Source organism: Cyanistes caeruleus, chromosome Z (assembly GCF_971803275.1).
Source record: "Cyanistes caeruleus chromosome Z, bCyaCae1.hap1.1, whole genome shotgun sequence".
NCBI lineage: Eukaryota > Metazoa > Chordata > Aves > Passeriformes > Paridae > Cyanistes > Cyanistes caeruleus.
The window spans coordinates 34,848,914-34,873,539 of record NC_141732.1 but is presented as its reverse complement, the minus strand read 5'-3'; the positions used below and the strand labels follow the sequence as shown (position 1 = coordinate 34,873,539).

At 41.7% G+C, this 24,626-nt stretch overlaps 1 protein-coding gene across 5 annotated transcripts; it reads right to left on the bottom strand.

Annotated features, from left to right (window-relative positions):
- Positions 1-4,211: 4,211 nt before the first annotated feature.
- Positions 4,212-19,745, bottom strand: CLTA (clathrin light chain A). 5 transcript variants are annotated; one of them, XM_086866873.1, is made up of 7 exons: positions 18,300-18,567; positions 11,804-11,841; positions 9,813-9,930; positions 8,350-8,461; positions 6,895-6,948; positions 5,698-5,733; positions 4,363-4,651 (listed from the first exon to the last, which is right to left on the bottom strand). In XM_086866873.1, the coding sequence occupies exons 1-7, from the start codon at positions 18,508-18,510 to the stop codon at positions 4,480-4,482; spliced, it is 741 nt and encodes a 246-aa protein (XP_086722999.1). In that variant the 5' UTR covers positions 18,511-18,567; the 3' UTR covers positions 4,363-4,479. The 5 variants fall into 5 exon arrangements, with proteins under 5 accessions (XP_086723002.1, XP_086723003.1, XP_086722999.1 ...); XM_086866874.1 differs by having other exon boundaries at positions 9,813-9,927; positions 18,300-18,554; XM_086866875.1 differs by lacking the exon at positions 5,698-5,733.
- Positions 19,746-24,626: the final 4,881 nt, after the last annotated feature.

The following is a 24,626-nucleotide window of genomic DNA, read 5'->3' as shown; positions in this document are numbered from 1 at the left end:
TAGTGGTTTTGTCTCTCCTTCTTTCCCTGTTCAGAAGCATCCTTTTAACTTCAGGTACTTCAATGTGGACCAGAGATTTTATGGACATTAGCCCTCGGTTGTATACAGTCCCAGAAGGAGCAAACATCATATGTTCACAGAACTATGTAGTACATAGTACTGCACATTATGCAGTAACGTGTTCATCTGATGCTGGCCCAGGGTCCTTTAGAGTAGTCCGTACCATGAAGACCGACTCAAGTAAGGGCAAACCAACCTTTATATCCAATACTGGGAAAATGTGCAGAAACAAAGTCCCTTTCCCCAGCCCTTACCAGTATTTCAGAGCCTAAAGCTCAGAGCATTCTCAGTACCTGCACTGGCAGCACCTGTTCATATTGCCTGTTGCATTTTGGTTGGTTCTGCAGTGTCTGTGGCAAGTGCATGTGGTATCCTAACTGTGGGAGCTTTGGCAGGAATGCCACCCTCCAGCCCTCCAAGCAGAACGGTGTATGACATCAACAGCTTGGGCAGGACAAGACCCCTCATGAACTTGGATGTTCAGCATTACATAAGCAAGCGACAGCAGTAGAGTGCCAAAAGGCTGGAAAGCAAACTAAAACTGGAGTTCTTAGTTCTCAAACCAAAAAGCCAGAACTTGGGACCATAAGGAAAAGATGAGTTTTGATAGATACCTTTTTACAGATCACTGCTGATGTTTTGCAAACCACATAGCTAATCCACACAGAGGATTGTATACTTCACGGTTTAGAATTTCTTTTTGGCTTCCTGACCATTAAGTTTATTCAGTGTTCTGAATCTTTGATCTGCCACCCAGACACTTGGAAATAAATCCATTAGCTTTCTGGTGGTGCTGAAACACTGTCTTTCCTCCATTTAATTGCAAAAAAATTGTCAAAAACTTGCAGGAATTACCAATGGAGGAAATGGCAATTTTGTATTACAAAAACACAACCCAGAGTAAGGTGCAGATAGAATTTATACGTGGATTCAGTGAAATCTGAAATCAGGGTCCCTTTCAAATGCCATGGAAACATCACAGGAATTAGTAAGTATAAAACACCTGGGCTGTACACCCCTTTTGGACCATTCCAGATAATTATATCTGGACAAGGTCCTGCAGAGGAACATGCTTGCCTGCATGACAAGTACTGCTGGAGGAATCCTCTTGGCAAAGACTATGGCAAAAACGACCCCCATGTTGACCATTCTGAAATACAAGCCTGTAATCCTTATGTTTCCCTCTTAACTGGTTGCTCAGAAAATAAAAACATCAGCAGGAAACAGATAAGCCACACCATGTTGTTTTATGGCTGTTTAAAACTTAACCATGTTCCACAGGCTAAGAGGATGAATGCACAATGCTGTTGTTTTCAGGCTCCCTGCTTTCCAGTGAACCCATGACCTCTCCATCCCTCTTCTTTACAAATGCTCATTGTAATTTCAGACTGCCTGGCTGCTGGCTGTCACTTGATCAGAAGCTAAACAAAGCAAGTTCTATACCAGGATGTGTTCAGCAAGAGTCCACAGCTTCTCTCTCAATACTGCATGAGATCTTCACACAAATGCAGATGGGATTATGTTTGAAGGATAGGAAGCATCCAGGTTTTTTCCCAGATTCTGAGTAATGCTATGGAGATAAGCAGCAACAGTGGGGAAGTTAAAGCCAGTGAACAGGACTGAGCATGCACAGCCAGGCAGAGGTAACACAACACTGTCACATGAAGTTACAAAACAGTGACAGCTGCTGATCTCTGAAGAAAAGAAGTCAAGGCTTAGAAACACAAGATTTGTTCAAATAAACCTGAGAATTCTTTTGCTCTGTCACAAGGTCTAAGAATCTAAAACAATTCTCAGACACAGAAAATGTCCTGACTCCAGGAGTGCTGTTTGGTTCTGAGCTCCCCAGTACATGAGAGACATGAGCACACCAGAGATCAACAAAGAGCCACAAAGATTATAAAGCAACCACAGCATTTCTCCTGTGAGGGAAGGCTGAGAGCTGGAACTGTTCAACCTTGAAATGAGAAGGCTTAAGGGAATCTTATTAATGTATATAAATACCTGAAGCAAGAGTGCAAAGAAGATGGAAGCCAAGCTCTTTTCATTAGTACCATGATAGGAGACACTGGGCACAGACTGAAACACAGGAGGCTCCATTGGAACATCTGGAAACACTTCCATACTGTACAGGTATCCAAGCACTGGCAGAGGTTGCCCAGAGAGGCAGTGGCATTTTACTTCCTGGAGATCTTGAGAAGTAGTCTGGATATTGTCATGTGCAACAGGCTCAAGGTGGTTCTGCTTGAGCAGAGGAGCAGAACTACATGACCTCTAGAGGTCCCTTCCAACCACAGCCAGTCTCTGATTTTGTGACAGCACTGATAAAGGAAACAGTGAGCTAGCATACTCAATGTCATTTTACATTAATTTTTACATTACATTTTACATTTTTACAATTAATTTTACATACAATGTAGAATTAAGGCAGAAGAGTTAATCTGCAAAATCTCTGCACCAGAGTTAGTGGAGGTAATCATAACCCACAGAGCTGTATTTTAAGTGTTCCAATAGGATGAAATATGTAAAAAAATCTGCAAACACATTCTTACACTCTGCAAACCCAGCATATAAAATACTGTTTTAACTTCTGTAACATTGCATTGGCCTTGAATTCGAGTCTTTGCCCATTTTCTTGGATTGCAGCTCTAAGCCACATCCATAGCCAGATAAAATATTATGTAAGATAGGAAAATAAATACTGTTATTCAGTGTGCACGAGACCCTCTAAACAGTAGATCTTTCAAATTCTCCTAAATTCATATTAACACTTTAAAGACTGTACATTTAAGGTAGTGGACTTCTCTATTAAATTATCAGCTCATTTTGAACATATTTATTTTCAGAGCTTTTTAGTGTGCAGCAAAAAGCAAATTTTTAGTCAAGGCAAATGCATAACTAATCAAGGCTAGCAATGAGTATCAGTATTCCATGGACTTGCTCCGTGCTTCAGTCCTGTTGGACTCGCCTGCCATACCCTTGTGCAGTTCAGAAGATACCTTCTTGTCTTAATTTTCCATGGCATCCAGCTTTCAGACCTGTAATCTACTATCATTCTCATCACCACCCACCAGTAGTATGTGAATACACTTGGAAACATGAGAGTAGCTCCAGTCATTACAGACAATTGTGAGGTACAGCTTAACTGCAGCCCAACTGGAAACCATTTATTCACTACCTTATCCACCACAGGAATGCAGCTGCTAGTGAGACAGCTGCTGTGCAGTAACATCCTGAGCCTTGGTACATCGTAGTCTGCACCTGCAACCCTTTCAGACTGCCTGGACTAACCTTCCAGCTTGTACATAGAAGGTATTAAAGCAATTACGCTACACAGTAGTTAAGATACTGTGTTTTTTATAAACATGGTGAAATAATGTAGGAGATTGAACAGATATTAGTTTTATAAGATAGGCAGCTAAGGGTAAGGTTTAACAGAGCAAGGCTAGAATATAGCTCCTGTGACTGTTAGGTGAGCCAAGGAAGCAGAACAGACATTTTTCTATCAGTTTGTTTCCGATTCAACTACCTTGGCAGACAGAACTCCAACCTAGATATGAGCAGCCTTAAGAGCAAGTCTTCCCTTCTCTTGCTCTCTAACTCTCCAGTTCACCTCCCTAGTGGGAAGAAGTGTCTGCAGTGGTCAGTGAGGACAAGGACACAGTTCAAAAGCATCCAAGTACACCACAGACCTTCGCATATGAAGACAGCATTGAAAACCTAGCAGAGCAGAATAAGCAGTAGAATATCACAGGTCTTAACTGCTCAGTCCTCTCTCCTGTGTTGAGCCTGAGACAGCCAGCCAGAGTGACAGCAGAAAACTATACAAAACCACTTACCTTTACTGCAGAAGGCAGTGTCCTCAGTCCCACTGGAAGCAAGATAAACCCCTTAACAAGCCTGCTGTTTTAGTTTTCTTGAGCTGCTGTCTAGTGTGATAAGAGAAGTTTTTAAACTAAAGCTCTCAAGAGCTTTAAGAAAGCTTAAAGAAACAAGCAGGACAGCCTTGCAGAGACCAGAAGTACTGCTGGCTGGACGTTCACCAGCAAAGTGAAATCACTAGCAATCAAGAGAAATGTTTACTCGCACTTAATTCAAACACCCTCTGTCAAAAGGAAGCAGAAGACCTCAATTCATTCAAAGTCAACACATTTTGCTGTTTAACATATCTTTAATATCAGTAATGTGGGAAGTGATACCTCAGTGCACAACAGCACAGAGACTACAGTTTTGGAGGTTCTCCCATTTCAGACACAGAAAGGAAACATCAGGAAGAACATGCAATCAAACAATGATCAGCTCTAGATACATCATGATGTGGTCCAAAAAAACATTGAAACAATTAATTAATTACTGCAAACATAGCTTCTCTGAGTAAGGTTAAGATATTGCATTTTAGTGTTTCCACCGAGCTTTGCTTCAGCGAACCAGCGGAGCCTGCTTGAGCGAGATGAGGACTGAACGCATGCGGGACACATCTTTTGCCTGCTTACTAGACTTGGGATTAAAGTCACAGAGCTGAGCCACACGTTCCCACTCAGTGCCCGGAAAAACTTCTTCTGCATCATTCACAAAGGCTTCTTCAGCTGCCCTAAAAGCAATGCAATGCACCTTGTGTTAATGCCCAGTAGATAAGCCACTCCTTCCCTCTTACAGGATGCAGTTTCTTTCAGCATGTTTGGTAAGAAATGTGACCTGACAGCTGCTTGTGGACATTATGGCCACATAAGCTCCCACTGCCCCAATCCTGGAGATGAAAGTAGATTGCAGTAGTATGCTATGCACAAGCAGTGCAGAAAATTGCAGAGGATTGTGTAAAATGTTGGAATACAGGTGTTTGGTTTTAAGAATAGTTATTGAGTCTTTGCCTAAGGAGTCGCCACACAAGCTTCCAGGAAGTAAGGTACTTCTATGTAGGCATTTAATTTATGGAGAAATGCCCAGGTTTTAACTAGTTAAGCCTCTGCCACTTGATGGCTTATACTGGACATTTGCCAACTGGAAATTTACAACCGCCTGCAAGCATGTCTTAAACAAATTCCATTGAGGATTTAAATCAGCCCCAAGGCCTACAGGCCATCATAAAACTATCTGCTGATGATTCCCAATGCTGTAGTAAAGCAGCATGAATCATAAGGAATTTAAGTCATGAATCCCATGCTTGTGGGTGCAATAGACTACAGCATATATCTTGGCAGAGGAGATGACTTGTTTGGGTCACCTCACAGAACAAACATATTTCCCCTGCTCTCACCCTAAGGAGACTCTACAGAGGCTTTTGACATAATGTACTGGATAGTGCCAGTGGCTTCCCAGCTGTATTATTTTGGCTTTTCTGTGCTGCCAATAGCATTGCTTCAATGCAGGAATAACACTCCAGCATCTAGTTTACATGAACTGTGGGGCCCTGGTAGCTGCCTGAGTGCAGAAGCAGTAAGCATCAAGAGATCAAACCAAATCCATCTACTCCAACAAGCAGTACAGAGAAAGCAGTGAAAATGACTCTCCCATGAGGGTTCAGCACTATTCACAGGGATGATAAGGTTACAGACACCACTGAAGACAAGGATCACTACAACACTGCTACTTTATGTGACATGACACTTTTAAGGGGCAGTGAAGATTTTTTTACTTAACTGTTCTAGGCTGTAGCAAGGATGATTTATGTTTGTGCTTAAAGGTGAAGAGAAGAAAAGAAACAAGGAGAGAAAGTTTAAGTCAGATATAGAAAATGAGAATGAGTTTAATGCAGATGATTAGCTGGCTGAACATGCACTAGTTGCTTAGCCTACATTCCGGAAACAGGCAGCCAGTTTTATTATGCAGCACTTACACTGCACATTTGCATTGGACATATGAAAATAAGGGTTTTATTGAAAAAGTCTAACAAAACCAACTCCAGGAGATTTCAGAAAAGTTAAACACCACCTGTAAATCCATCATTTCACAAGTCTTGGTTTACATCCACCTACAGTTATCTGTGAATTTCACACCAAACTTCAATATTAATGCACTCAAAGCCACAACACGGCTCACCAGTACACCTTCTAAAGGTGTCACCTTAGAATCTGTGGCATATCCATCTTTCAATTCAAGTCTACAAATTAAGGGAAGACATTAAAATACATGAACAAGCCAATGAACATTGCAATCCTTCTACCCCTCAGAAACTAGCATGCTCACTGGGGCTTGAAAGTCTCAGCTCTGTTTTCACTGACCTATTAGGCTGGTAAAACATCTACACAGCTCCTTAATGTCTTCCCAGCAGTTTACACTGATGTCCCAATACCACATTCTGTCCTTTCCACCAGCCTCCTACTTCTATAAGCACGCACATTTTCTACCCTGATTTATGTCAGGCAATTCCTTTCTACCTTTCCTGGCTTGTGAACCTTTATGTGCAAGCATTGTTTGAATATTTTTCTGATACGTAGGCAAAGAAGGTGGTCACTGCCTATCACAAAATTAAACACTGCTTCTCTGTGGAAGGACTAAACACAGCACCCATGTGAAACTGCAGGCACTAACCCACACCCCCAGCAAGGCATCTTGCTAAGCTATGTTCACTGGCCTGGAAACAACTGTAAACCTTAGGTCTAAAGACTACTAAAGACTACTGAAGTCAAAATTCCAGCGGTATGTACACTACACAACTTAAACTGAAAGTGCTAGGCTTTGTGCAGTGCATACAGGAGAACTGCACTTAATACTGCAGACCAGAAGCAGTCTAGGAAGTAAATATTCAGAAGGCACCTTCAGACATTTCAGCACTATTTCTGATCCTGCTTATTACTGTGTTGACTAGCAAACAGAATTAGTAGTTAAGCAACATACACATAACCAATCACGTCAGCGAAGGGTTGTTTGTAGAAAGCTTCATCTGCCACCCTAGGTAGCAAGTAGTCCAACAGGCAGGCAAGCAGGCAGGAGAGAAGAGATAAGGATGAGAAGTACGGAACACAGCTAAAGGCAGTTTTAACAAGCACATTAGCCTTGCATCACCTAGACTTACTGTAACAGGAAAGCAGTTACCACATGGAATGTGTCAATTAAGCCATTGGTCAGAGGGGCAACACAGAAATTCTGCTACATCCTAGAAGTTTAGACCATCTAGTTGAGGACTAGAGCCCCAGTATTAGCAGTAAACTACTTCCAGAGGATAGAAACTACCATCAGGCAAGAGATCTCACCAGGATGATGAGAATGCCAAATACTCCTGTGCAACACCTGTTTAATGAACCCTGCTCCAGACTCCATATCCTGCACTCAAACACTGGCCGTAATAAACCTATGAGGGCATCATGAGCTCTGCCCACCACGTACAACAGTACTAATCCTGTTGCCCTTTCTTGCCCAACCAAAAGATAGTGAATTCCTCACTGAATGGAAGTGGCAAATCCATAATTCTGACAGCAGCACAGACCTCCTTTATTCCTTTAGAAAGAAGAGTAGTCTACCTAGGACTTTATTTAATTAAGACAAATCTGATGGCCATTTTGATGAGAAAAGTATTTCAAAAAAACAAACAAACAAAAAAAAAAGCCAACAACAAAATTAACAAAACAGCAGTTCATCTTGAACCCTGTGAGTTCCCAAAATATAAAGCAGTCTTGATGATTACCTGGATAGAATGAAGTAGAGATTTAAGAGGCACTAAGTCAGTTCTATCACATTTACCTTCACACAGCTTGAAGTCAAAATTCCACAGGGAACTTCTAAGAAAGTGTGAGAGCTTACTATTCCAGCAACCATGTTATCACTTTCTGCCATAGGACCCATAATTAGACAATTCAAACCAGTACAGATACAGTCAGCATTTAGTTTTTCACTAGCAGGACTGAGTCATGTTATAGCTGAACTGCTTCCAAAAAGAGCAGCAAACGGTTTTAAGACATTTAATGAAATTACCTGTAGCCAAGATTAACTAGAATGCCACTTCCATATGTTCTAAAGTAAGCAAGTAAGAAAGCTAGTATCAGGGTAGGTAATTGAAGACACTGAAGGCCTGTGCATCTGGGAGCGTGACAACAACTGAGTAAAATATTTTCTGGCCATGTTCAGGCTTCATGTCCTAAGGAATCTTCAGTAATACTTGATCATCATCTTAATGCTTCCTGGACATTTAATCTAGATTATTTAAGAAAAGTTAAAAAAATAGGTAGTAGGAGCATTTACTTTAATGATCTGAAAGACTATTGCCTTAGGATATACAAGAAATACTCTAACCTCCCTTCACAATTATTTTCATAACTAGAACCATAACTCTTCTGATAGCTGAGGAAACTTTACCTGTTACTGGCTTTTGTTTTCTCGAGCTTTTCATCTTGCCTTGCATACCACTCTTCCAACTCTTTTATTGCTTTCTCTTTCCATTCTGCTTCCTGCTTTCGCGAGTTTGCATCTGAAGATTTAAAAACTGCTTTGTCAGTCATGTTTGTATCCAAATGCATCTTACAAACATTTCAACTGATGATTCAGGGTGCATCCTAGTGCAGACAATTGCTTCACCAACTTGGGTAAGGGTTAGGAGATTTCCTGATTCAGGCTATGAAAACTCTAAATACTACTAACATTCAAAGGATTAGCTAAACAGAATTCCCGTGCTGCATAACTGGGACAGTCCACTTCAGTTTAGGATAAGAATTTTGCAGAGTAGTTCAGATTCAGTGGATCTGTTGGTCTGCAAACTGCTCAAACCAGAAACACTTACCTTGCTATGCCAGTGCTGTAACAAAGCTTAGTAAAGCTCTATGCTTAGACATAGTGAAGGAACCTGGCACTCCGCATACTTTTACACACAGCCCACAGCTCAGGACAACCTCATCTGCTGTAACTAGCCCAAAAGAGGAGGGAAAGGGTCAGCTCCATCCAGAATTACATTTTACAGAAGGCTCTGTTCCAACAATTTCAAGCAAAGGCGCCACCATGTAAGTGGGAAGCGCACCAGTTTGTAGTCTCCTAGATGCTGTCCATGGGTAGGTACCACTGCATTTGATAGCTGCATTTAGTCTAGTTAATAATCCATTACTTTCTTAATTTAGTTATTAGATTAAGATCCCTATGACAACAGATGGCCTCAGCAATTACAAAATGAGTAATCTTTATCCTTTGAAATAAACTACTGCTTGCAGTATTTACTATCATCTTTTTAACTTAAAAAAGTTGTTCATTTTCTGTCAGCTCATCTCTAAGTAAAGGTTCAGAGAGCCTCTTGCTTGCTGACTCCCACACCAGTATTAAGTCTGCTTACTAGAAGACTCATCCAGGCTTGCTCCTTGAACTCAGGAAGCGTGTTAAGACTCTGAAGAGGCAGTGCGATAGTTCAGAATTCCACTGCTTAAGGATCATAAAATGGCTTGAGTTGGGAGAGGCCTTAAAGATCACCTAGTTCCACCTCCTCTGCCAAGGGCAGGGACACCTTCCATTAGACCACACTGCTCAAAGCCCCATTCAGCCTGGGATGGGGCATCCACAGCTTCTCTGGGCAACCTGTGCCAGTGCCTCACCACCCTCACCATAAAGAATTTTTTCCTAATGGCTAATCCAAACCTACCCTCCTTTCTGTTTAAAGCCTCTTGTAAACTACACACCCTTGTAAAAATTCCCTCTCCAGTTCTTTCGTAGGCCCCCTTTAGGTACTGGAAGGCTGCTCTAAGGTCACCCCAGAGCCTTCTTTTCTCCAAGCAAACAACCCCAACTCTCCCAGCCTGAGTGAAGCTGTTTTTAAGTTACTCAACAAATACCATGCTTACCAAGTTGTTCCAGGCGCTCCTTTTGCTCCTCTCTCCACTTTCGAATACTTTCAGGTTCTGACTGCAGTCGATCTACTTGGGAGATGGCAGCATAGCAGTCTGTGGGACCATTACTCTCCTTGGAGGAAAGAAATACTAAAGTCATTTGTACATAACAAGAGGATATTTCAGATAACTGCCTGCCAGCTATATAAAATTAGACTCTATATGAACAAAGCCAATAATACACTCATTTGATGTTATAACACATCTCCACCATTAAAAAAATCTTGCTACAAATTACAGCAGAATTGAAGGAAACTAAGAAGACTTCCTCCAGAAATCAAGGATCAAACAAAAATTCAAGACAACTGGAAATGTAAGTGCCATGAACACTTGGTGTCAGAGCACTAAGCGTGCAGAATGAAGAAGACAATGCCTAGCACCTAATTACACAGCTGTAGGCCAGATCTTCTCTGAGTTAATCTCTCCTTAAATATTTGCTGTGAAAGTAATTTTCTTTATGGTTTTGTGCACAGGAGTATAAAACATTCTTTGCAGCTTGTTTACTTCAAGAGACATTTGCATATCACATTACAAAATTTGGATTGCTCTATGTAGCTTATAACACAAGAGACATTTCAATATTTAATCAACAGAACAGTGAGAGTACTAGAATCCTTTTCACAATGTAACATCTCAAAGGCTTAAAATTAATAGGGCTAACATTAATACACCAGATTTACAAAGCTGATAAATATTATGGTATTTGCTACAGAAGATACTTGAAGTTTAACAATTTTTATTGCTTCATCCTATCCCTAACAGAAATAAGAAATACCACTCCTAAGAGTACCAGGTCAAATGCAGTTGACCACAGATTTGGCTGCGCCTTGCCCCTCTCTGGACCTCCTGTAGCCCTCAATGAAGGACTAATGCAAAGAGAAGACACTAGGCTGGAGCAACACCACCAGGCTTCACATTTCATCCAAAGAAAAATAAACTGGCCAGCCCTAAGGCCAGCTAGTTACAGGTAGCTAAAACCTAAGTTATGTATGGCCCATTCAGTCTCTTCTTTCTCATTAAGAGGAAGCTCTGTCAACCAGAACAACTGGTCTCTTAGAATTCCAAACACAAAATCAAGGTATCTAAAGAGGGCACTCTGCCTTCTGTTGTACAAGGAAGCACAAAGAGCCTGTAAAATACAAGTTGTCCCATCAATCTCACAGTAATGGTGGGGATACAAGAATGTCAGCAGCAGTGAAAGCTGCTTATGCCTCCACAAAGCTCAGCACTCACTTAAAACTCTAAGGAGAAGTACATCGTTCATACATTGCTTCATTCCCAAACATTCATTTAACAAGGGCTAATGAGCCAACTGTGGACACCAGGCAATGACCATGCCTTGGACAAACTGGTGTGAAATTCAGTTCCAACGAAGTGATTGCCTCAGCATGCCTCATACCTCCCTGACACCAATGAAGCAGGTATCTCCTCCTTTTGTCATTACCATGGCATCCTTTCATACTGCGATTGAGCTTTTTAGCCATCAGTTTGATTTCATGCAACTTCATGTCACTAAGAAATGTACAGAGTTTTCAGTCCATTCCCTGTAAGGCCATGTTGATAAGACAACCAGGATGCATTAATTATCTTTAAAGAGCAAGCAAATCTGAAAACTCTGCTTTAAACTAGGTAATCAGAGCACACTTTCAGCTTAGCAGCCAGTGCAAGTCAATGTAAAGTCATACCACAGAGCCTATCAGTCTGCTTTACAGTGCTTATGTACTGTTAAGCCACATTTCAAAATGAACTGCTGCTCTAAGGTGCTTCTAAGTTCAGAGGATGGGCATAATATAAAACACTGACAACTTTATGAGATGAGCTACCAGAATAGAAGACCTTCCTCAGAAATGAGATAAAATTACTTTAAAGACAAGAAATAGGAAGTATTAGTCTACATTAAGGTAAAGTTCTCAGCACATTCTAAGTACAGAATACTTCTATCTTACCTGATAGACATCCCCGTTAACCACTCCATCAACAGCATCTGTAAAGAGGTGACTTGTTTAGTCATTTGAGAAAAGATAGAACAGCCAGATTTACTGATTTCTGTAACTTGTATGGAAAGCTTTACTAGAGTATGTAATGTGGGAGTTGTGAAAGTGACTATACCCCGCAGGGACACTTCCTTCTCCCTGCACTTTGTTGCACAGGCATGAAAAACCAAGGGAGATACCATTCTGCAGAACTAGAAATACCAGGTCGTTTCTTCGTCATGAGATCCTGCTTGTAACAACATAAGAAGCTGAGAAGCTGCTACAGACTGCATTCTAAAGCTACTCCCACTTTGTCCTCCCCCTCTTAGAAGCTGACTACTATACAACTGTTCTGAAGTTAAAAGGATGACTACCACTTCTTTTAGTATCTGCCTGGAAGATTAAGAATCCTGCAGCCAACAACTGGTAATTCTTATCCTACTGTTGTTATCTCCTAATTAGCTCAAAAGATATAGCTAACATTCCTAGCAAAGTCACCTTTCTGCTACCACCTGTGATGATATGCTTGATAGCTTTCTGCTTCAGTTGCAGCATTATTATCTCTGAAGTGACAGTGGCAACAGAGCTTCAGGCTCAGGTACAAATCTTTGCCAAAAAGCCTAAAATTTCATCTTTTTAAAACAAATCCATAGGGAAAACATGCCAGTTGTGAGGCAATTTTTTTAGGTTTTTGGAACTATTTAAATCTCTGGACTCTATAAATTACACCAAGATTTTCAAGAACTGCTAAATCTCAGCAGGGCATCTCTCTGGAGCAGCACAACGTAACATCTGTCTGCGTGATATACCAAGTATTCATGTTACTCATGCCACCAAAGATAAATCTATCACACAGAATTGTTTCCACCATAATACACCCCTCAGTGAAAGAAGTGACTGCAACAAAAAGTAAGAAAAATCAAGTTATTTTGCACCACCTTCTTAAAAATAGATAGCTGACCAACGTAAAACTAAGCAAGTTATGCTGCTGTATCCCATTGTTTGTGGCTAGATATGCATCAGTATCACAGTACTACTAGCAAACAGCACACAGGAAGTTCTCCATACTACTTTATCAGGAAACCAGGCAAGTATTTTACATCTTTATCTCTAAGCCCTGAAAAGCAATCATTAACTGTGTCATGTAGAGGACTGTAAACTCATCACTTCAAGAATGGCAGTTAAGTTGGAGGATACTTGTCCCCAAGAACACAGTTACTAACTTTTGCAGGGGAAGACTCACAAAAAAAAAAGCTTTTCCATTATGAGAAACTGGTATTTTATAACTAGACTCCCATAACTGAGAGATGGTTGCTACTTTATCAGATTCCTAATCCTCTGCAAGGTACAGGAGGGCTTTACAAAGACTAAAGAGACCAGCTGGGCGAGAGAGCTTATAAATCATGAGGATGCTTCCAAGGACAGCAATAATATGTTTAATCTTTCTTGTCACACCAAAAAAACATTCCTTATAGTCTTCACTACTGAGGGTGGTAGTCTGCCCAGGTGAAAGGAACAACATCACTGCTTAAAGCTGTGCCTGAGATGAAACACATAGATTTGTCTAAGGGCCATTTTTGCTCTGCAAAGAAACAGCCGCTAGCAGACACTGAACTAAGTGTTTCTAGAGGGCACCCGGGTCAGAAGCATTAGCAATATTAGAACAAATTTCCCATCTGTTCCGAGCTCCCTAGAACTCGCAATTAAGCTGCAGAGTCAGCATGCTGACTGAGCATATCACAAGCAGAAGAGGAAACAGAACAGTACCAGCATGCAGTCATCTGCCAATGCAAGTGTGCTAACTGGAACAAGACCAACAGTCAAACATTCCTTCATTTCAGCTCTCCAGTCTTTGTGCTTGTATAATTAAGTATGAAGTGTAGAAAAACTACCTGTTTGCCAGCCTTCATATCAGTAATCAATGCTAGTCATGTATCAGATTTTTCTGTTCACAGAAACATGCAATTTCATAACCTTTGCACAGAAAAAGCCTAAATACTGATAGTGGCATCATAGCATTTTCAGAAGCCACGAACAATGAGACCACTCTTATTGGTTTCAGAGCCCATCCAATTCTATCACAGTATTGTATCTCCTGAAGTTAAAATTCACATGTTTAGAACCATCTCAGTAATGATCCATACTCCTTGCTGATTGCTTTTGAACTTAAGATAAACTCTTATTTTTAAGGGCAATGAACACGCCCAAACATATACAGTTCTGCAACACATACTGACAATATGGTAATAATGAACTTTCATACAGCAACACAGATTATTTTTTAGAGTCTGGAAGTGTCTGGAGAGGATAACTCATACCAGCTGCCTTAAATTCACAGAAGATACAACACCCAAGCTTGCCAGAAATAGAAAGCTAGCATCAATGCCCTCCACATTTACTACAGCTTACAAAAGAAATGGCTGGTTAGTTTGAAGATAAATACAAAAACCATTTTGTCACTTCAGTCCTAGAAGTCAATATGGCCTCAGAGGTTTATCATAATGATGACCAACTATTCTGAAGTCTACTATTGGCATTATTACCACTCACTACCACTTGGCCTAAAAGGAAGTTAGCTTAGCCTTGTTCACCAGCCTCTCTAAAGTCTTATTCTCAATGCAAAAGAGGACTGTTATCCAAAATATCAGAGGAAGGGCTCTGCAGTACATTGAAACTTTTTTTTTAATACATTAATACATTGAAATATTTGAAATATTTTTTATGAGTTATCTTCAGCATCTCTTTTAAGCAATAAGTACTCTAAGTAGTGCTACATTCAGTGAGCTAGCAGCTCTAGTTAAAGCAACAGAAGAATATAAAGTTTAATATATTCTGACATAAGGTTAAGTAACTCCACCACTCAAGGCCTAGATTCCCATCATTTTCTTTTAGGCACAGTAAAGCTTTCCTTTTACCTACCTCTTACCCATAAGATGATAAGAAAGAAGAATCTTTTACAAAACTTTTGTTTACATAGTTATGCAAGAACCTGGAGAAGAAATTATTTTTCTAGCCATAACTCATTCTCATGCCTGTGTGCAAAATAAAGGCAAGCAGCTCAGGAAGTGTGCTTCTTTCCAGTGTTTTAGTTCTAATCTGCTGTCCTATCTAAACCCATTAGTCCCCTCATTTTCAATATAATCAATAGGCTAGGACTAAAATACACCTGCAATGATAGTGTGCTGTAACAGCTTCTGCAATTTTCCAATGTAACAGCTTCTGTAATTTCCACTAGTATTTTCTTGAAAAAATGCAGCATCATTAACACAAGCTAGACAGATATCATCCCATTATCAAACCTTTCTGTGTTATGGGGCTCTGAAGCCTCAGATGCTGATTGCATAGCAAAATCCAGATCAATGGCTGTTCAAACAATTAAGAAAAAAATCAATAGTTACAGACAAGAACTCCTTCTGTCTGTCATGCTAACTACAGAAACAGGAGGAATCAATTCTTTTCCAAACAATTTTGAAGCAAATTGATACTCAGTTCCTGAAAGGCAATTAAATTAAATACCTAGACAAACCACCAGACACAATTAATTTTCTTAATTGCTAGTCTCATGAATGTCTTTCAAAGACAGAAAAACATAATTCAGTCAAGTTCATATAAAACTTACAGAGCGTGAAAATGTGAAAGCAATGCTTGAGACTAGTCAGCCTACATTAAACTTGTGTATTTGCATGGTTGTCTAACTGCTTGTCTTTGAATCAAATTCCCCGTAAGAATCTACTCAACAAACTGCCATAAGGATTTTATATTAGCATACATAGATCCAAGTATCTAGAAACCACACATTCCCCCTTGAACTCTCCCTTGCTCAGAGAACATACCAAGTGAATTGATACAACCTTAAGACTTACTGCTGTCACAATCTCACTGCAAATATATGGACAGTGATTCATCACTGAAAAAGAAATCTCACAAGACATCACGTTACTAATACCTAGTCAACAGCACTGTATTACTTGATTTATACAGTACTCCCTGTTTTCTGGAGCAGGGATTATGCTTCACCTTCCAAGGGAAATAAGATTAGGTTTTTGCATGCTCAGGCAGCTTGAATGGCATTGCTATTTACATAATGAATGGCCTACTGGATCAGGCCTGGATCAGTATTCCAACCCTCATTAAGGCAACATGCAATGATGCTGTGTGGGAAACACAAGCTTGGCAACATTCTGCCATCACCCCCATACTCACCCATTACGACAATTAACGGAATTCCTAATATTAATATTTTCAATTCATGATGCTCGCTTTTGTCCACATATTTGTCTAATCATTTACCAAGAGACTGAAATTGAAAGACTGTTGATGAGACGCTATGGTTCTTAAAAGTGTATTTCAAGAAGCTGATGACTGCTTGTCACTATATCTGAAGTTAAGATCTTCAAACTTCAGGTGAGAGCTGCCCAAGTTACTACTTTTGGCCCAGTATTTAGAAAGAACTTATCCAGCAGACCTGTAAATAAGGGGTTCAAAAAAGGTTACAGTTAAAAAAAGTAAATCCACAAATCCCTGGTCACGATGCTTAAGGATTTACGTAAGAACTTGCATTGTTTCAAGAAGAAATTTGCATTCACCTATTCGATTACAGAAGAGTTTAATGAGCTAATATGCCAGAGACTACAAATGTCTGATATTTGTAAGAATCATATGGCAAGAAACGCCTAACACAAATGGCAACACAAGTCATTAGATCATTTGTCACCATGCCTGAACCAGTACACTTTGCATGGCTGAAGTCTGTGCTTTTTATCATGGGGGAAGAGAGTACAGGCTCTGACAGTCAACAGAGATCAATGTTCTGGTAAGAAACAGGACTACCAGAACTCCACAAGCATCATCCCCCATGCCTATTTAACAGGCCAGAGCATAAATGCAATCCCATGGCATAAAAGAAAGCAAGATAACATACAGTTCCTGCCTAGACTTCCCAGATCCTTGGATCATATTATCATATTTATTATTTTATGAACTTCTTTCTAAAGATCTCTAATAACCCTTTCGCACTCCATGACAAGTCAACTTACATGACTTGAGAGAAAGTGCTTGAAAGGCATTTTACGAGCTACTTTTAAATATCAAAGCAATCTAGAAGCATTGAACAAATAAACTTTTTGACAAGGAAACAGTTTGTAACAGTCATCACTGTATGTATGTAGAGAACATACTCCTCTAGTCGTTCTAGTGAGAAAGACCATTGTGAGAAAGGCCAATGATAGATTTTTTTTCAACTACATTTGTTTTCAAATGGCTACTTTAATGTTCTAGACTCTGTTTGGAACATAAAGCCCATGCATGTAAGGATTATGTTTGTCTAAGGCTTCTGAAAGTAAGAAGGGAAGTGTCCATTGTGTCTGTTTCTGCACTATACATAGAATACGGAAGTCAAATTATGTATGATACCAAAACAGGATGGTGTTTTGATAACAATTATCCTCAATTTCTTGTGCTGGAGCAAGATAGTGCCCAGTAAACAACTTTTTTTTCAGGCATATGTAATCCATATGTTTTGGAGCTTATGAGTGAGCTGACATTAAGGGCAGTGCTACCACTAAATAAGCACTGGAAGGTCTCCACTACCCAGTTTATCTAGATGAGCGCTATTCACAGAGAGGCTACAAACCTGCCCCCTCATACATAAAGATACGTCAGTAACTTCTGGTATCAGGTTGCAAAATGAAGACTTAATTCTAATGATGTTCCGACAATTAACTGGGGAGCAGTTATTCAACTCAATCTGAAGGAGAGTGGCATCCTACTGCAGTGACAAAGGGATGTTACATGAGAGCAAATATGTCCCTGTGGTGCTAGTGACAAGTAGAAGCAAAGTCTTCAGAGAGTGTTGCAACATCAACCCCTTTCCACTCAGGCCTGTTAAGACCTTTCATAAGGAGAAGTGTTTATTTTGGGCTGCTTTAGCTACCATTAGACTAACTGGAAACACACTGACCTACACCCCTCAACACACAGTTCCCACCCTTCTCCAAACGCGGGCTCTGCAGTGCTGGGTTTGCTACATTCAGTACAAAGGTTACCAAGGAACAAAGGCTAAAGGTTTAGTAAAATTAAACATTAGCTTAACTGCTCTTATGTTTTAAGACTAAGATCACCCTCGCTGAAGACAGAAACTCAAGTGGCGGATTTATCCGGCTTTCAGAAGCCTTCCTTCAGGCAAGCTCCTGGATTAGACGAGATCAGCACCGTTCGCATTAGGATATGGGCACGCCTTAGACATCTTCAGGGGACACAGACTATAACCGAGGGAGCAGGGAGGCAGCTTGCCTTGTGGCACAGTGCACCCAGGCCGGCCCCGGCCCACCCCCGGGACCACCCCGGGCAGCGGGGGCCCGCTCGGGGCAGAGCGCCGGGGCGAGGGTCCCGCCCGCACCGCCCCCGACGGACGAGGGGAGCGGGGACCCCCTCGCCCCCCAGCCCCACCCGCCGCCCCCGCAGGACGTACCCAAGCCGAGGCCCTCGGGACCCTGCAGAGCCTCGGGCACCTCGCCGTTCTCCAGGATGCCGTAGCCCTCGTCGTTCTCGATGCCCGCGATCTCGTTCTCCTGCTGCGCCAGGAAGGCGGCGGCGGGATCCTCCTCGGCACCGTCGGGCATCCCGTTCCCGGACAGCGGCTGCTGCGGCTGCTGGGCACCGAAGAGCTCCGCGTCGGCCATGGGTGAAGACGGGCGGGCGGGCAGCTGCGGCTCCGCACCGCGCCTACGCCGGGCAGCAGCGCGGAAGGGGCGGGGGCGCCCGCCTGCGCCAATGAGCGGCGAGCGCCGCCGCCTGCGCCCAATCAGCGAGCGGCCGTGGCGGGGCCTGTGGAACGCGAGCCAATCAGAGCCCAGAGAGCAGCGGGCGGGCGGGGCGGAGCGCGGTCCCGGTGCCCGGCCGCGGTGCCCACAGGAGCCCGGTGCACCGGCGGGCTCCGCTCCCGCGGGCTGCGGCGGCACCGGCGTCGCCTCTGCCAGCCTGCCAAAGCACAGGCGCTCCCTTGGGACAAGACACGGGTCCGTCGGCAATTGGAGACATATTCGAACCCGCAGAATACGTCCAAAACATCGGTTGTCTCAAATATCCGTATCTCGTGATTTTGGGTGTCTTCTGTCTGACAGGGAAGCTTAAGTCACAGAAATACAGAAGGTGTCAAGTTGGTAGAGACCACAGTGGGTCATCGGGTTCAACCTCCCTGCTAAAGCAGGGTCATCCCAGAACACTTGGCACAGGATTGCGTCTGTATGGCTCTTGAATATCTACTGTGAGAGAGACTTCACACCCTCTCTGGACAATCTGTTCCAATGCTTAGTCACCCACACAGTAAAGTTCTTTCTCAGATTCAAGTGGAATTCACAAGTGCATCAGTTTTTGACAGTTGTCTCATGTCCTAGTGGTTAGCACCATCAAAAAGAGCCTGGCTCCTGCTCTTGACACCCCTGCCTTTAGATATTTATTAATTAATAAGGTCAAACCTTATGACCTTATGAAAAATGAGGTCAAACCAGTGTAAATTCAGGAAGCATGTGTTCCACTGACCACGTGTTGACAAAATGTTCGTTGTCAGGGCAGTGATTTCTGATACAATTTTTTTGACGGTTGCTTTGATTGGTTCCTGTATCTGGCTTACAACACAGAGAGAATCATAAAACTGTAGAATGTTAAGGGATTAGAATGGACAAAAAGATCATCTAGTCCCAACCCCTGCTTTCTTGGGCAGGGAAACCTTCCACTAGAGCAGATTACTCCAGGTCTTATCCAACCTGGCCTTCAACACTGCCAGCGCTGGGACATCCACAGTCTCCCTGGGAAACCTGTGCCAGTGTGTTCCTGCCAGAAGACTGAAGAATTTCTTCCTAATATCTAACCTACATTTACCCCCTTTCAGTTTGTACCCATTAACCCTTGCCCTGTCACTACTGTTCCTGACACTGACTCCCTCTCCAGTTTTTCTGTAGTTCCCTTCAGATACTGGGAGTTTGCACAACCTTCTCCAGGATGAACAGACCCAGCTTCCCTGGTCTGGCTTTGTAGGGGAGGTGGTTCAGTTCTCTTAACAACATCGTGGCCTCCTCTGGACTTGCTCCAACAGTTCGTGTCTTTCTTATGCTGAGGACATTGGAACTGTGTGCACTACTCCAGGAGGGGTCTCACATGAGCAGAGAGAGGGACAATCACCTCCTTGGACCTGCTGGCCATGCATGTTCTTTATTGGCACAGCAGAGAGGGGAGGAGAAAATATTGCTGTAAGAAAGGAGAAAATGATGCTGGCAGCCCTCAAGCTGGTACTGTTGCTGCAAGTGGTTAATTCCACTTACATGTTGCCTATGTGTGTATGTTTCATGAAATATTAGAAGTAATGCTATCCAGGCTTATGTTATAGTCCCAAACAAGGGTTCAGACGTATTTCAGAAGGAGGCCAAATTCAGAGAAAAATTTAACTCTGAAAGACAGTTGTTTCCCATGTGAGTTTAATGGCTGAGATAAACCACATGCTGAGTGACCCTTTTCCCCCATCAGTATAATTTGCTAGAGAAAAAAGCACAGGTAAACGACCGAGAGCTGATTTCACCTCATTTAGTCAAATTAAATATGTGCCTTGTTTCTCCTACGAAAACTCAGAATCTGGTATGGCAGGAGGCTAGACTTCCCTGAAGTTTGTGTTTCATTAAAAACACAGCAGGGATATTTATTTTAAACCATCTCCAGCTGTCATAGGAAAGCTAAAGAATTAAAAACAACAGCAGTAAGCAGGCCTATAACTCACAACAGATAATAACAATGGAATGCCATCATGAAGTGTATGCCATAGTCTCAGAGAAACTTTCTGGCTTTGTTCCACAAGTTCTTCTAAAAACATACTTTTCTGTTCATTTTCAAGACTTCTTTCCTTATATGTAAATAAAAGTAATATTGCACTGCTTCCCTTTAAGTATGACGAGTGAATTTTGGATGACTGTCTAGCTATTTCCTCTTTTGCTTTACCACTGCCTCTTAGCCCTCTGTGGGATTTCTGATGGCATAAACACAAGTAGGACATTGTGATTTAAAATGAAAAGCAAATCCGGTTACTTGCTTGTCTAAAAATTGCAGAATAGGGATTAAGGAATATGAAATATAAGCAGAATTGCAATTTTTCAAATGGCCCAAGAAAATTATTTTCTGTATTCCATCAGAATGAGTAACTGAATGCTATTCCTTTAGATGCAAAGGAAAATACAGTGAGCCATAAAATCTGTTTTCATGATGAATTAAAAAATGTTTACATTATCTGTAATTCAGATGCGCTATGAAGTGTTCTTGCACTGACAAAGCTATTATTGCTTTAATGCTTTCTCACCCTGTAAAAGAAGCCAAGATACCTCCTTTTGTCAAGGCAGGTGTTACCCCTTAGAGAGTAATACAAAACATAAGAGTAGCACACCCTTTGTTATTCATCCATAGTCGTTTGTTGATGTGCCACACTGGGGAGAAGAGTTTATTGCAGACATATTAGATGAAAAAACCCTCATGGAAATATGAAAAGGCAAACAGACTACAAAGAAGTGTCAGGATTGTTCTGTTTCTCTCCATTATTTGAAAGATGGTGACATTTAATTCCAGTTTCTGTATGTACTGAGATTTGGTTTAGAAGTAGTTTAAAAATATGTTTTTGAGCATCTATGAAAATATGGGTTTGCAACTCTGCACTTCCAGCATTAAGAAAGTCATTGCAACAGGGTAGTGGGATTTCTCTGACTCTTTCACAAAGCTTTTGATTTAAGAAATTAAATAATTAGTAGAACAGATGTTTCTAGAGGAAAAAAAATTGAAATGCAAGTCCTTACAGCACTCTGTAAGCATGCAAATGAGAAAGACATTGCACAGCTGACATCTGGACATGAATCACCCCTCAGGAAACCTCTCTAACTAAAGAGATCCAGCACAAGAGCCCGCAGTTGGTGGCAAGTCGAAGGTGAGTGCACACAATGACAAGGACTTGATCCAGTTCCATTGAAACCAATTAAGAGGTTCCCTCAAAACTGCTGATGGCTTTCAAGCAGCTTTCAAGCTATAGACTGAAGTTAGAAAAACCTCCCAGCTTTTCACTTACAAGAATCTAGTATTTATAACTAGACTTCTGTATCAGAAAGGTGGTGCCTACTTGGGGTCAGATTGTCACTCCTTTGCAAGGTATAAGAGCCAAAAATAACTGGTTTGAGAGGCACATAAAGCTACCAGCATCAGTCTGCTCCACAACAGCTACCCTGCCCATCACTTCAAATCAATCTAGAAGCTCCCTCGAAGCAGATTTTTAAAGGTCACTGCGCATACACTGACTTGGGCACTTACAGCTACAATTAACAGTTCTACTAAATGGGTTTATGAGGACTGAAGCCCACAAAGAAAACATTCGTACACGTCACTGCCATTCAGTTCAAGCCCATCTGCACTACAGACTCATGCTGCAGCTGTTCACCTTGTTTTGATGGGGCTGGATTTAAAGCCAAGCCAGGATCTATAACTCATTGACAGCAGCAGCTTAAAATAAGCCATCCACCTGCTTTGACTACCTAGGAAGATCAAAGAGCAATTCTCCTATTCAGACAATCAAACCGGAGACATGTTTATTGCTACAAATTGCAAGAGAAGCCAGACTTTTAAGGTATGTAGTTCTCATTCCCAGAAGAAAGGCAGCTTTTTCACGAGGGAGGCTCCTTGAGAGCATCAAGTCACCTGCTAGGCAAGAGGATTTGAAGTGGCCCACCCTTACTTCACATGTATATTGACAAACGTCTTCTGCTAAAAGACCTCCAGTACCACAGCAAGACACACTGCTTTCCGTTTACCAAGCTGATTTGCTGCCATGAGAATTTAATTATGTGAAGGAATGAAGAGACGCTTCTGGTAGCATCCACACTGTTAAACACAAACATCCCAAGAGGCGCAACTACTTCCCAAGGAACACCCAGAAGTCAGTAAAATAAGGAACATACCTACAACTAATAAACATGTGGTGCTATGCTGCTTTTTTGTTGCTCCGACAGCTGTATCTAATCATCACAGCTGTGCATGGTATTTAAACAGAATCTGAGTAAGGACAGAATAGACATTGTTCCCTACCTAAGGGAAGCACAGAGCTGCACAAAGATGAACAGAGTCGAGGGTTACACTGTCAGAGCAGAACAGCAGTAAGTAATATGACAAGAATAGTATAAAGAGGCAGGTTTACATCCTGAATACAGGGTCAGGATACTTGAAATTATATGAATGAGTAAGCAACACCATGAAGGTAAGTCTTGCCAACATTTTGTATGGATAGAGTGAGAGAGTTAGAGTGGGAAAAAAGTAATCTTTCTGTCTTGCCCAGGATTCACTCCAGTATGTCCGTGTCCTTCTTGTTCTGCGGGCCCAAAACTGGATTCAGCATTCCAGTTGTGCTGAATGCAGAGGAAGGATCACTTTCTTTCACATGCTGGCAGTGGTCTTCCTAGTACAGCCCAGGATGCTGTTGGCCTTTTTCATTGTGCGGGTATATAGCAATATAATAGATAGATGATAGGTAGATGATAAGTTTCTTGCTCCCAAAGACCTCGAGGCCCTTCCTTGCCAAGCTACTCTCCAGCCCCCAGAATGTACTGACAGCCAGAATTATTCTTATCCATGTAAGACTGCATTTCCTGTTGTTGAGCTCTATGAGATTCCCCTCTGCCCAGTTCTCCAGTCTACCAAGGTCCCTCTCAGTGGCAGCACAACCTTGCTGTTGTACAATATGTGAACTTGCTGTAACTGCACTCTGCTCCACCATCCAGGTTGTTAATGAAGAACCTCAACAATACTGGCCTCATTATCATTCCCTGAAGTATAATGTTAGTGAACTTGCTTCCAGTTTGATTTTGTGCCACGTATAACAACCTCTGGACCCGATTGTTCACATAATTGTCTCACTGTCCATTTATTTATCGCATACTTTGTCAGCTTGTCTTGTTAGAACGTTGTGAAAGACAGCATTAAAACCCTATTACAGCCAAGGTAAACAATGTCTCACTGTTCTCCATTCATGCAGCAAGGAAAGGCAACTCACTGTGGAAGGTTATCAAGTTGGTTAAGCGTGACTTCCCTCTGTAAGTGCATGGTGGCTTCTGATGACTTTTTGCCTTTACTGAGATTGGAAATGGTATCCAGGATTGGTTAATCCATCATCTTCCCTAGGGCTCAACTGAAACTGGTTGGCCTGTTGCTCTGCTGATGTTCTTTTTTGACTTTCTGGAAGATAGCTGTGACACTGGCTCTCTTCCAGTCTTGAGCATTCCCAATTGCCATGGCCTTTCAAAGACTATCACGGGTGCACTCCCAAAGACATCAGTAAGCTTTGTCATTGGTGGAGTATGTAAGGCCTATTTGTGTTGGAAAGGTAGAATCAGAAAGGAATTATAAATGTGACTCCTTAACCAGAGCTTAGTCTTAGCTAAGGCTAAGGGAGAAATACAAATGAAAGCACAGTTTGAATAATTCAAAGAAACAGGGCTGGTATGCCAGAACACATTCTTCCCCCCAATAAAACTAAGCTGAGACCCCTCTCCCCAGCCTTGTAAGGAAAGGTCTGAAGGACCCTGAGATAAATATTCAAAAGCAGCAATTTCTATAGGTTGCACACAAATGTTACTGTATTAGTGTACTTATAAAGATTGGTTAGTGAAGGAATAGAATATTCAATGTATAGATTATATAAATAATTGTAAAGGAGAGCTCGGCCTCTTTTTCCGGCTCTCTCACTTCTATTCTGTTGCTCTCTTTCTTAGCTATCTTAAGTCTT